General features: G+C 41.7%; 1 protein-coding gene across 6 annotated transcripts in view; it reads left to right on the forward strand.

Moving 5' to 3' along the window:
• ABTB2 (ankyrin repeat and BTB domain containing 2) overlaps window positions 1-14476 on the forward strand; it is a 129351-nt gene that overhangs the window by 95318 nt on the left and 19557 nt on the right. For all 6 annotated transcript variants that reach the window (XM_071762524.1, XM_071762529.1, XM_071762523.1 and 3 more), the window contains one exon: window positions 11403-11555. In XM_071762524.1, the coding sequence (XP_071618625.1) occupies window positions 11403-11555 (153 nt within the window). The remainder of the gene's footprint in view (window positions 1-11402; window positions 11556-14476) is intronic.

The following is a 14476-nucleotide window of genomic DNA, read 5'->3' on the forward strand; positions in this document are numbered from 1 at the left end:
ATGTGAACCTGGGCAACCTGCTCTAATTGACCCTGGTTTTGAGCAAAGGGGTTTGGACTGAGCAATCTCCAGGGCTGCCTTCTAACCTCAGGTGTTCTGTGCTGCTGTGGTTCTAATTACAGTCATTGTCCCTTGAAGTTGTTTCACATAGGTCAGCCTGGTAACTTCCCAATCATTGATAGGTATCAGAATGTTGCTCCCTGGAACTGGCTGTTCAGGTGGACAACAGGCAGCAGTTGATCTTTACCACCTACCTAGTGAAGTAATAAGACATTTGACAGAGTTGTCCTATCAGTTGCAAAACATTTGTTTGAAAAACACAATTTTCTGCTTTCATAGGCATTTTATAGTCAACCTCTGTGCTTGCTGGAAGTCCCCAGAAAGAGACTGTCTTTGGCCTAAGCCATTTCTAGCATGTATCCCCTATTTATAAAAAAGTTTGAAATTAGATGGATGATCTTTGGCTCCCTTGTTTAGCACTGAAGAGATGACAGCCACTGTGCATGTGTGTGTGCTACCACCCTGTAGCTGGGCTGTATCTACAGCTACAGTAATTACTGTAAGTACTGTAGACACGTCCATGTTAAGTTCTTGGCTTCTGCTCCTAAGTTTCCATCTGTTCAGATGAAAAAGAAGGTGCAAAAAAAATGATAGTCTGGCAGCTGAGCTGCCTGCATTCTCAGGGCTGGCACAAACAGAAATCCCTGGTGCCTGTAGGCCTGTGTTGTGTATTGTTTATTCTTGGCTGTTTTATGATGAGAAGGCTGAGCAGCAAGCTAGCATCAAAAATGAAGGAGGAATAATCCAGGGTAACTTAAAACAAAACTGTTGCAGCATGCATTACTAAAATGCATTGCAGAAACACAGAAATTATTAAGACAAGGTCTCCTGGCTTCTTTTTCCACTTTTTGGACAGTAAGTGCCCACTGAAACAGTAGAGGACTGAGTTTAAATTTCTCTACCTTGCTCTGTCTGGTTTGTTGTCATTTACTGACAACCTGGCTCCATTTTCCCTAAGCATAGGACAGTATCACAATACCAGCATAGTGCTCTTTTTTATCTGATAGAAATAAAAAGCAGTAACTAGATGAAATATTCTGAACATCTTGCAAAGAACGATGATGGTGACAAGCCAGCAAGTTTCTTCTTTTTAAGTAATTGTTGCTTCCAATTGAAGTTAATATTATTTCCTATTGGACTAAATTACAGACCTTCCCTTGCAGAGCTTGCCTGTTTCCTAAGGAAGGAGTTAGCTGGTGCTTTAACAAAGGCCATGCTAAATAAAGACACAATTCTGAACTTCTGCTGCTGGCAGGTTGTTGGGGTTTTCACTCTTATTGTTCTTGACATCTTCATAACAGAGAGTGAAGAGCCAAGAAGCTCTTCTGAAGAGAGTTTCTGGGTATAATTTATGGTAATAGCAACGATCACTCTTTCTCTTGGACCTTGTGGAGTTTAGAAACTAAGCTTTCCCTGGAGCAGTGCTACATTGGTGTGTCTGTGTCCTGTTTGCTTTTTAAAGGAGACCCCAGCAGTCTGCACATCCTTGTCCTCTGAATGCACGAAGAGCCATGACCTGGTGGTCGTTACAAAGCTAAAGTGCACTGTTTTCAGCACATGTTTTTGCAGTAGATGCTGAACTGACTGTTTTAAAGAGCATGTCTGCTCTGCAAGACAAATCCTATTCAAATGAGATACATGTCTGAGCTGATTCAGCTTTGTGGATTCTTCTAGAGCTAAACAACCTTGTGTTGATACCATGCATGCTGGTCTAACGTGTTTGCTCAGAGACTGAGCTGTGTTTTGCTGTTGGTAGTTATCAGCCTAAACCTGGAGTGATGCTGCTGAAAGGGGCAGTTTTAGCCTGCAGTCAGACCTCTGGGAACCTCAGTTCCACTGAAGAATTGGTACCTCAAGCTCTTTCCTTCATGGATTAGAAAAGATACTGTAATAGCTAGAGTTGAGGGAGACAAAGAAGCTCCAAGTTTTTATTCCTAGGCTTGCTGGAAAACTTTCTGCTGCTGTAAGGGATTCACTTAGCCATGTCTCACCACTTTGGCTTCCTTCAGAAGTGCAGAAAATCCTTCCAGAGAAACATGGGGTTCATCTGAGACAGGTGCTTCAGAATGTATAGGATTTTCCAGTAGGAAAAGATGAGTTTGTCCCTGATGAGGTACAAGGAGAAGATAGTTAAGCTAGCTGAGCAGAATATAAGCACATTACCATGAAATTATAACAGGATGAATATAACCTGCTCAGAATGTATCTTCTTGTAATTAATATTGCTTACAGCATCCAGACAGATTAAGAGTTAGGTCTGTACAGCACTGCACTGTGCCAGGTGCTGAGTGCTCAGTTCCCTGTTGTGGCTGCCAAATTCTTCAGGAAGGCTCTCCCTGAAGAGTTGATCCATTAGAACATCACAGAAGCATATGCTCCTTAAATGACTTTCCATCTGGACATCCCATTCTTCTTTATACAAGCAGCTACAATATTTTAATTAACTCACTTTGGAACCTCTGCTAAACTTTCTGTGTTGAGATGCTCAATAAGCTTAAGGGTAAGCAGCCAAGCTAACTTGAAATGACTGTACATGCAGAAAGGGCATTTTCCCAGTGATGTCTTAGAGTTTTGTCTGTGTACACAGCTTTATTCACACAGTCAGGGCTCAGAGGTACCTGATGTGAAGAAAAGCAAATTAAAACCTACTTAATTTTCAAATAGTTTTGTTTCTTCAGTTTTCTTTGAGGTGCAAACTTGGGAAATAAAGAACTCTTTCCCATATTTCATATGTTTTATTCCTTACCCGTCCTTGGTGTTTAGAATGCAGCTCACTGGGTACTGATAGAAAGCTTTATTCAAGCAACAGGTAACAAAGTGTAGAGTAGATGAAGCTTTTCAATTACAGTATTTTTCCCAGCAAGCTAAAAAATAATTGTACACATTGCACTTGGTGTTAGAATTGATGCATGTTTAACTTTGTAAGTTTTAACAAACTCATCGATGCTTCTGTGGTTTTAGGTCTGTTTGCTGGCAGAAGAAGTTTAGGGAGGCTGAAAAGAAAAAATAATCTTGGTATTAGAAAGAAAAATTATTGGTTTGTCATGCCTAGTCATCAGCTGAGAGAGGAGCAGGAGCTTGAAATTCCTCTATTCCTGTTGTAACCACAGCACTGCACCCTCTGCAGTGGTCAAAATGAAGCAGGTTGGACCTGTTGCAGGAACAGGTTTTAGCTGTGTGTAAGAAAATTCCATTGCCTTACACCCCATTAGAATCTTTATCTCATCTATTAATGTAAGACTATTTAAGTGTACCTATTTATGGAGAGAGATGGGGTAAGAGATAACCTTGGTATGGAGAGTTGTATGGCAGCTGGGTTTCTCAATCTGCCCCCTAGTCAGTGCTGCAGATGTCGTGGGTATAAACAAACACTGCTAGTGCCTTATTCAGGCATTTGCAAACTCAGCATAAAATCTGCAATTCTGTAGTTGAGAGTACAGGAGATATAAAACTTCTGTAGCATGGTAAGTGCATGCTTCTGGCCTCCTCTTTGGGCCAGTAGTCTTGACAACCACATGCATGATGGTGTCAAGATTTCTAGGTAAGTGCTTTTACATCTTTTATTTGCCAGAGTGTTGTTTGTGAGGATTCTCCCTACTTCTGGGGGTGAAATAAATGTGTTTTGAAGAATCACTGAAGTGACCTGCTGGATTCTGCAGTGCATATGTGGATGCCTTTCCCCTTCTGGAGAAACTGGGACAGAAGTTGAATGTGTCAGCTTTAGGACCTGACAAACTTTGACTTGCCAAGTTTCATGGCATTTTGTCAACTCTGGCTATTGTTTGCAGCATGTAAATTCATTATAACTGGGACTCTACAACTCTGGCCTTACATCAAGAAACCTTTTCCTAAGAAAAATCAACACAGGTTTTTATCTCATTTCAGTAGAAATGGCAGGAGGCTGCTAATATCCAAGGCAGAAAAATCATCTTAGCTCAAATTTGTGTGTCCTATTTCCATTGTTCTTAGTTTGAACAAACTATTACCTGCTGAAAAATCTCCTGCAGGTGTATATTGAGGTATTGAAGCCCAATATTATTATTTAAAAATCACCAAAAGTTCATAGGCTGTAACAATCAAAGCAAAAAGAGAGTGTTCAGCAGCAGTGTTAGCAGATGTAAATAACCATGCTGAAAGCAGCCTTAATAGCTGGAATTTCTGGCATCTGCTGGGAAGCACCACAGCTTCAACTGCTGAAATTTAATGCAGGCATACTCTAAATTTAGGATATTTGGAAACTGAAAGAATTTGAGTTTTTCCAATTAAGTCCACCTACCAGAATCCCAGAGCTAAGCAGTTCTGTCTGCCCTTTGTAGTAGTCCTGAGGTTGATTGATATCCACTGATACAACCATAAAAATCAAGGTGATAAAAGCATAAGAAGAGTTTGAAATTGGGAGATTTCACAATATTAAGCACAAAATGGGAGAGTGAAGGTATTTCTGGTCTGATTTAGAAGGACTGACTTCATCACAATGGTGGCTTTCTGTAAATTCAGGACATTTCTGTTGCTTCTATTTCTTATATTTATTCACTTACATTGCACTGCTTATGGAATGCTCCAAAGCATAATGCAAACTTATAACTCAATAGACTTTCCAATAATGAAACCCCCACAACACATTCATTCACCACTGATACAAAACATCTTTGGATGAAACAGAACTCTCAATTTCCGCATAGTTTTAATATTTTCTCTTTTCAGTACTTTAAAACAAGAACTGAGGAATAAAACAGAAGCTCCTTGAAGACAGCAGTGAAATATATTCCTTGAGCAGCTTGCCATTAGGACAAAGTCCTGCTCTCTTGCAAAATAATAATTTTAAAAATGTCCCACTGGCATCAATTTCATCCAGCAGTGATGTTGCTCCTTGTAATTTTTCATTCGTGACAGATCCTGTGTGTCTTACCTGGTGCTGACTGAGAGAGCAGACAACTGCCTATTCATTCACAAATCCCTGTGGGCTTGATTGTCTTTTATTCAAGAAAACTCTTAAATTTTGGCTGTTTTCTGAGACATTCTGTGGTGGTGATGCAGCAGCCAGAACCTGGGTTGAATAATGGCACTATTGGGTGGAGTGGGTACCTGATTTTAGCACACACATTACATCACTGCACCTAAGAGAGCTCCCAAATCAGCTCTTTTCATCCACACGTATTGGTGTGCTCTAATTTCACATTAAATTAGTTTCTGGGACTTCTCAGATTCCAGGAATGTGAAAAGCCAAAATACTACTTAGATTTTCATTAAGAAAACACTGACATCAGCATGAGGTGAGACTGATGTTACAAGAAGGCCACGCTCAGGGTAGCCTGACAGGGCACAGAAGAACCATGTCAGTCAAGTAATTAGAAAAATAGAAGTTTCATTAACTGTTTCTTAGTTCTGAAGAGGAAAGAATCATCTTTTAACCTTGAAATGTTTAGCTTCTTGATATCATTATTTTGTGCCTGAAAATGTCTCTTTTGAAATATTAATTAGGTTTTGGCTTGCCCTGTAAGGTAAATGGGAAACGTTTCCTTGTTTATTGTGAAAACCTTTTGCTTTGGTGAAGATTGTCTTTGTTTAGCTGAACAAACTTCTGCAGTTATGATTAAACAGTTTTCTGTATTTCAGAACTGCACAAAAATATTTATCTTTCTGGCTCTTTGTTCACACACTTGAAACTCAGGAGCTTCAGGCAATTTTTGTAAGCACGGCAATGCTCTGCCTGCAGAATTTTACAACTGGGCTCTGAGAATTAATTCTGGGATTGAATCTGGCAGATTGGTTTTGGCTTGAGAACCAGCATATGCTTTAACATATGCACGTTGGCAAATCAGGTTGAAGTCATAACTAAGGAGCTTCTAATCACAGTCCTCCTGGTGCTAGTGGGAATTCAGCATCATGGGCAAAAAAAAATTTAGGAAGGAGGAGACTCAGCCCTGGAGAGTGAAGAACCTCAGTGACCCCAGATACATCTGCTTCCAGATAGCAATGTTTGGTTTTTTTTTTTAGTTTGCCAGGGTAGCTGCTGGAATGAACCATAGGAGTTATCTCTTGGTTTTTCTGCCCACAGGATCAAGGCTAATCCAAGAATAGCAGACACCCTGTCCTGGCTCTCTGCCCGTGTTTATCTCTGCCTATCACACAGCATGCTGATACAGGCTCAGTCCTTCAGCACATGGAGTCTGGATTCATCTCCTGCTCCAGAATTCACTTTCCTTTGGTGCTTTCCTTTGCAGCAGGAGCTGTAGCACATGGCAAGGTTTCCCCCAGCAGTCCCATGGGGTGGGTCTCAGGAACTGGGCCACCCTCCATGTGTCAGACTGGTTCAGGGTGGGGGGAAGACATGCCAGCTCCTTATTGCTTTCTGTTAGCAATTGGAGCTAACTGGGATGAAATATCTTCTCCCCTTTTCTGTGAAGATCTGGGACTGGCTTTTTTAAAAGCTGTGGCAATTGTTGAGATGACCCTTGAATCAGATCCAGCATGGTCATTCCTATCTTTTTGCTGTGTTTGTGGGAGTCTTTTTTCAAATTTCGTAAAATATATTGAGTCTGAAAGGAATGGTTCCTGATTTAAGCTGGTTGTGTTTTGGAGCAAAGATTCTTTGTTTTTTCTAAATCATTGTTTCTGTTATATAATTACATACTCAGACTTTTTTCCCTGCAGCTTGAAGAGGGGTTTAGAGAATCCAAGCTGTAAAAATGCCACTGTTTTCCACATCAACTTGACATGGTTTAAGTTTTGGCTGCTCTCTTGCCTCAGAGTCGTTTCCCTCCTCCAATTAATGAGACTTCACTCTGTTCTCTTTTTGACTCCGTTGCCATCCTTGGGACTTTTCCATCCTGGTATAAAGTTCAAACAACGCATCTTTTCCTGACCTCCCTCCTATATGATTCACCATTTTGTTGCAGTTTTACTCCTGCCTTTTTTCCTCTCTACATAGTTCTGCTCCTTGTGTGTGTGTGTCCCAGGACCACTAACTGAAAAAGCTCTGATGAAAAAGCCTCCTTGGCAGCAGGGCAGTCACTCCCATTATCTCTACTAGTGATTCCTTTTAAGCTTATTCCTTCAAAAAAAAACTTATTCTTTAAAAGAAAAAAAAAAAAAAAAGCAGGTGAAACTGAGGTCTGGCTTTTTATAGCTGTTCTTAACTCACTTTGTGTCAGTGAATTTGGGCTCTGAAATTTTAGGTTAAAATGGGGCTGAACCATAAAGTTTAGTTCCAGAGTTAAACCCAAACAGCAGCTGGCTGCATTGAAAGCCTTTTTTTTTTTTTTTTTTTCAGTCCCTTGCTCAAAGCCCAGTGATCTCTAAAGATTAGGGATTTTTCTCTGCCCATGTCCTCTGCTTGGTAAATCAAATACAGAGTAGTTATTATGGCCTCCCCTACTCTGACCATAAGTATTCTGACATTTACCTGTGTTTTGCAATGCTAAAGTTTGTGTTTCAGATTTTAGCAGATGGAGGGAAGAGAAAGTTTGCTCAGTCCAACCAGTTAAAACAATATGGGAGATGGTGACATGTGTGTGTCCCAGGACCAGCTGAGGCTGCCAACAGGGAGACAAATTTTCCCTTTTCACCTGCTTCCACTGGGACAGTCATTTCTTTCCTGCTTTAGGAGAAGGAGATTGTTGTTTAGAAGTTTGTTTTTCCTTGCTGTTGCTGTCTCTGTTGGCTCCTTCTTTGTTTTCCTGTAGCAAAAATAGCATTAAGAGTAGAGAGGTGGCTGGAGGCAAAATGTCTTCTTCTTGTCTTGCTCTTCCTGTCTTCAGCAATCTTGTCACTGGGTCCTCCTGGGGACCCAGGCAGGTACAAGTGCATTGTCCTAGCATTCAATGCAGAGGAAGGATGACATAGTTTTCTAGCTCCTGTGGAGGCCTTTCCTCCTTTGAACACAATTAACTTCCCTCTGCTAAAAATGTCCTGGCCCCAGGGCTGTGTAAAATCCTCAGAAGAGGCCACTGGGGGATCAGTTTCCTTGTGATGTGTCTGGTAGCACTGGAAGTCTCTGATCCCACAGTATCTCCTCAAGGGCTGTCACATGGGATCTCCACGTGCCTGTCATGTTCTAGGCCAATTCTAACCAAATAAGCATAGTACATTTTCCAGGGAAAAGTTACCTGCTGTGAGTTCTCTCCAGGTGTTGCTGCCACCACCCTTCTTGGTTATGTCCAAAAAACCCAACGTGTTTCAGTTTGAACGAGGGGCAAAGCCCACAACAGGGTCCATTCTTTCTCTGAGCACATCTCAGCCAGCTCCAGCTTCATCCCCTTGGGAACACAGTGGCTGTTCCAATTCTAAGTGGAAAAAATTTCAAGTAACCTATGACTAAAATACAGACAACACCTGACAGCCTCAGACATGACTGCAATTCTTTACAAGGTGTGTAGTAGGTAAGCAGTGTCCATTTTACTTGCTACTGCTGTGTACTTTCCTGGCTTACATGTGGCATCACTTGAAGACAACTTTATGGCAAGAAACTGAACAAAGCAATGGTGGAATTCCCAATATCAGAGATTCATTGAAATCAGAGCTTATATGTCCCTATCCCTAGTGACCTGCTGCTGCAAGCATCACAGTTTTTCCCAGGGCTCAGTCACTTCATGTGCAGAATTTAATGAACTGTCAAATGCTGCTTTCTAAATGTCAGGAAGTCCAGAGGAAAATGCACAGTACAGACCATGGCACAGATAGAAATGCCTAGACAGAAATTAATTCTTTAGCTTGCAGCATCTCCCAGTTAATTTTCCATTAAGGTTTCTCCCCTTCCCCCCCTCCAGTGTTTTTCAGGCTGTGAAATGATCAGTGTTTCCCTAGAGGCAGACAGATGCCCAGGTTAAGGACCACAGGGAAGATAATTGCATTTCTTTTCAAGAAAGAGAGTAATTGCATTTATTTTTTTTTTTTTGTGCAATGCAACCCAATATTGGCATTTTATTAAGTTGAACTGCATCTTTTTCTGCTCAGGTTGTGGGATAATACTGTTTGTTTGTTGGTGTGGCAGTGAGCAAAGAAAGAGCTGTTGGATAAAAGAAAGGGGGATGTGTATGTCAGGAGAGCAGAAAGCCCATCCTCAAGCTAGAAACTCTCAAGAGAAGTAAAGCTTCTAGCAAATGAGAAATTGAAGTCATTTTAGTCACTCCTGATAGCAAAATGATTTATCAGACTTGCACAGAAATGCAGGTGGTGGGGTTGGGACAAACTAGGATGGCACTGTAAGCAAAACATCCTTCCTGATGTTTCTTTTTGCAGTCCAAAGTCTGCTCACCTTCAGGCACAGGATAAGGAGGCTGAGCTGAGAGTTTTAAACCCTTTGGAAAAATCTGGTGAGATTTAAAACAATAAACAAGCAAAGATTCTTTCTCCTTTCCATTCCTTCCAAACCAGGCTCTTCATTCTCACGGTCTGCTTGTGAATCCAAGCCACTTATAACCCTGGCACATGTGAATTTAGCACAAAATGGAAATTTCTCCATGACACATGTTATTTCTGGTGAAGGCTCAATGGTATTTTCTCTTGGCTGACCACAGTCTCTTGCTGCCCAGTGTAACAGTTCCTAAGATCTGGCTCATTACCTGATAAGATGATCAGGACTCTGCTGGATCACTGTGGTTCTCTGTTCAGCAATTTTCCCACCATTAAAGTGTCAGGGAAGCTGTGACGTGGCCTTAGTAGTTTATCTACCACAAAAGGTGGTAGATACTATCACTTTTGAGTTTTTTCCATTGCTCCTGAGGTGTTCACCCCATCTGACTTTGAGTATTTAATTCTGGTGCTTTCAGCCTACCTACCCTACCTCTCTGTCCTCACCACATCTTGGGAGCTTTGAATCCTATACTAGAGGTTCTGATGAGTACATGGGGAGCCTGAATGCCTGAATTTAAAAGGTGTAAATGACTCTTTTGCAGGGCAGATAAGGGTTGAAGTTCTCTGGAACAGTCTGCTGAAAGGCATCTCCCAAATGCCTGCTGCAAGTTGTTGCTTTCCCCTTTGGGACATCAGTCACCTCTGAGGTGGCTGTGATTGGTTTCATCCCACCCCATCTATCTGGGACAAACCAGAAAGCCTAAACGTGCTGGGAGATTCCAGCTGGACTTCCAGAAAGTCTTTCCTCTAATGAGTTACAGGGTAATTTTCAGAGTGAGGAATGGAACAGACCTGATATTTTGGTAAAAGCAGGAGGTAGATGTCATGTTGAAAACACCCTTGCATTGGCAATCCAGGATTGATCAGGTTGCTTAAAATGACCTCTGATTTTCTAGGTGCTGTTTCTCTATAGAAGAGAAGGAACAGAGGGAAAAAGAGTGCCTGTGTTTGTAAAGAGACAGTGGCACTGTAGGAGAGCTCACCTGGCAGCTGGCAAAATGAAAGCAGATGGCATAAACTCTACAGAGTAGAGTTATTCCACCCTGAAGGATCTTCAAAGGGAGTTCTGCTTGCAGATCCCATTACTGAGAATTTCTAAGGGGACTGGTGCTGCTGACTCTTACTGTGCTCCCATATGCATGCACACATTTGAAAATGCCTTTCATGGGTTCAGCTGCTTCCATTAATACCAAAATCATTTTATATTTTCTGGTATGTGTCTTCTTCTCTGAAGTTTGTGTAGGAATTAATACCTTCTCTCGGTTATTTTCTTTGGAATGCCTGAATGAAAGGGGCTTTTTCACCTCAGTGTTAACAGGATTGGGAATAACTGGAAATGGGAAGGGTGCTTGCAGTTACAGCTGGCACTTCAGAGCCTTCCACCGGGGTGGCAGCTATCCTGGGGAAAAAATCAAACAAAGAATTCATCAGCTGAAGAGGATGGATAGGTGGGATATCTTGTGTATATTATGGTACCTACATATTGTAGGGTCAGTTGTGCAAAAATAGAGGCCTGAGCTCTGCAGAAATGTGAAAAAACATTGGCTTGTGCTAAGGACCAATGGAGGTAGTGCTGAATTAGCCTGGTTTTACTGAAGTTTCAAACAGAATCTGTGCAGTGTTACCAAGTGTGAGCAGTGGAGCAGCCTGGAGCATGGATCACTTAGAGCAACACAGAGTCATAAACTGCATCCCTGGGATGAGAGCCCTTCTGATCCCAAACAAAGTGTGGGACCCTGGAGCAAGGGGGGCCCATTTTGGGTAAGAAGCAGTTCAGATAACCATGACAGAGCAGTTTGTTCCCTCCACCTGCTGTGACCTCCCTGTCCTGCTGAGCAGAGGGACAGAGTTGACAGAGTTTTTCCCTGCAGGTGGGTTTGCTCTGTGCCAGCCTCCCACAGGCACACCCAGGAAACGACTCGGTGTGGCAGCACGAGGGATCGGGGCCGTCTTAACTCTGTTGGATTTTTTTTTCCTTGTTTGCACAGACCCTTCATGCTTCTGCCACCACTGATGGAGTGGATGAGAGTGGCAATCACCTACGCTGAGCACCGGCGCAGTCTGACCGTGGACAGTGATGACATCAGGCAGACAGCCAGGCTGCTCCTACCTGGACTGGACTGTGAGCCCCGGCAGCTCAAGTACGTGGACTAAGTTCTATGAGCCCCTGAAGAGCTTGAAACTTCTTAAAATATTCTTCTTGCTGTGCTTTGCAGGAGGCAGATCTCAAATTGCTATACAGGCAACACGTATTTTACCTTTTAGTATTCCAAGAGCTAAAGAAATTTTGGGCGACCGTTGGGACTGGGTGGGAGGATTTTGTCTCATGAAAACTTACGTAGGAAGAATGAGAGAGAGAAGGCTAAGTGCAAGAATCTGTGGCTTTTTATGCTTCAGCCTTAATTCCAAGAGTATTTACTTTTTGTAATACCTTGATGGAAAGTATCAGTACCTTTTCAATTCCTCCCCTCACATAGATATTGAACAGGAATTTATAATTAGCTTGGTTCATTAGCACATCACAGGTATTTTATTCAGGTTTGTAGTTCTCTAAGTTGCTGTCATTAGCACTGGTTTGGATATCAGGGTTACATCTTGAACTTTAGTACCAGGTAAGTACTTATTTCTTGAAAGAACTTTGTCCCCCATATACCTTTGGGTTAAGTGAGTGGGCAGGATGCATTAATAACAATAAATAATACTTTTATCTTGCTCTTAAGTGATGAAAAGATCACCTGAAATGATAAAAATACACCTTTACTCTCACAAAAAGCAACAAGAGGCTTTTAATCAGGAGCCCTGTATCTGAATTTATTGCTTTTTATTCTTCCTTCTGGCAGCCAAAAAGGCTGTTACTTTTTTGCTACATCCTCTGCCTTCCCATTTGTGAATTGAAGGGTAATACTTATTACCCACAAAAACTAATGCAAAGCTAAATTAGTCAGTGAAAATGATGGTGCAATTAGATGGATGAAAGTTTCATTTGCTGCAGCTTTCTCCTAGGCTTATTCTCTGTGCTCAGACAAGGTGCCTGAGAGACCCAGAGTGCTGACAGTCTTTTTAAAAGTGAAGTTGCACAGGTGATCCTCAGCAGTTATTTAAACTCCTTGGCTTCAGACTGGAAGGGAGCAGCTGAATTTGGACTTGGCATCCAGAAAGCAGGAGCTGTATGCTGAGTCCTGGAACCCTTTCCTTCTCTCTTTTCTCTGCCAGTGTACGTGTGTTCTGTGTCAGTTTAAGCACACACTACCCTGGAATACGTGTTGCTGGTAGGTACCAGCACAGGCAACTTAATATGGGCTAAAATAATTTCACATATGTGCCTAATGCTTGCCAAAACCTTTGAAATTCTTTGATGAACAATACTGTAGAAGACCAAACCAATCAAAAGTACTTCCAGTCATGTTCATGGTTTTTCTTTCAGTCTCTCATCTAAAAACGCTCTTGGTTTCAAAACTGAATTTGAACTTTCTGCTTCAGAGGCATCCTACTCACATCCCACTCACACTGCACTGGTTTTTCCTGCACATTGACACATAAGACACAGGTAGTCCCTTACCTTTATAGATTGTACACCTTAAAAATAAAGAGAGAAGTGATTTGGGTGTTTGATTTTGCTGCTGATGTGAGCTAAAAGGGGAGCCACTTAGAGACAGCCCACTTTGTGAAAGTGGAGTTTATCTCAGGAACTTCAAACTGAAGCCATTATGATAGAGCTGTGAAATTAAGGTCTTGATAGAAACCCAGGAGGACCAAAATAAGGGCTGCAATAAATAGAAGGAGGGAGATATAAAGGGCCTCAACCCAACCACGGTATGTGGGGTCTTCAGGCATAAGATAATTGAATTGTTCTGAACTGTCTTACTTGGGTTTTATCTTCAGAAGTCTAAGGATGTTCTGTGATGTGTGGCTTGAGAGAAAGGGCACTGTCTTCTTGCTGCATGAAAGATTTAGACTAATAGAAAAAAAGCATGAGGTGAGAGCAATGCCTCATTTCCAGTGCCCCTTATACAATCCTTTAAAGTAGTCATTTGTACCTAGCCATTACAGCACACTGAGGAAATCTTGGAACTGAAGCCAAATTTATCCTTGGCTTGCTGTGTGACTGCAGGCAAATTGCAACTTGATTTTCCTCACACTGCACAGCCTAAAAGCCATATAATGATAGTTTCTTGCAGCAGTGAAGCATCAGGTAGGGTGTGTTGAAATCCTGTAAAGAGAAGGTGTGCAGAAGAAGAGAGTATAATTAGTACAACCTGAAATTCAGACCTCTAATATCTGTTCTCTAACACAGACTCCCTGGGCAGTATAGTTCTTCCACAACTACTGTTTGTGTCTTAGTAGATGAAGCCTCCTAATATGATGCTTTCAGTTTATGTTTGCCAGACAATTTACAAACATACTCAGTATTCAGCTGTTACTGGTTGAGTGATAATATAGGTGGGAAAATGCTAGACTGCAGAGAACTATGTTTTTTCCCACCTACTTAAATGTAAATCTTGGGATTTTAATATTAAGTTATTATCATACACTGCTTTAAAAATTATTATTATTGTTGTTGTTATTATTGTTATTATTATTCCTCACTGCAGACCAAATTTAAATGACTCACTACCAGTAGTTATAGTAGTAGTTACCATTTATGAAACCCAAAGCCTCCAGCCCCCTCTTCAAGCTCTCCTTTCCCAAACCAGGACCTGAGCCCCATCCCTTTCCCTGCTCTCTGATGTCTCCCAGTCCACCTTCACTTCATCCATTTATCCCTTGGGCACAGCTGGATGTACAGGAGCTGCTAACAGGACAGCTGCAGAGCACAGCTTTACCCTAGGAAGCACGTGAGAGTTTGTCTCTCCCCTCCACAGGATAACAGCTCACACAGAGAAAACCTGCTGTGGTTACAGCAGCTGCACAACACTTGTGCACAAGTGAGCTCTTTCCCTCAGCTCTGGTAGTCTGCTGTAAATCTTATCACACTCTATAAGAAAAAGCTACTTTGCATCTCTCATGGAGGAGCTACTACTTTAGTCAAACAAGATTATTAATTTACTGGCCTACCTCTAGG

This window comes from Heliangelus exortis, chromosome 18 (assembly GCF_036169615.1).
Source record: "Heliangelus exortis chromosome 18, bHelExo1.hap1, whole genome shotgun sequence".
NCBI classification, from domain to species: Eukaryota; Metazoa; Chordata; class Aves; order Apodiformes; family Trochilidae; genus Heliangelus; species Heliangelus exortis.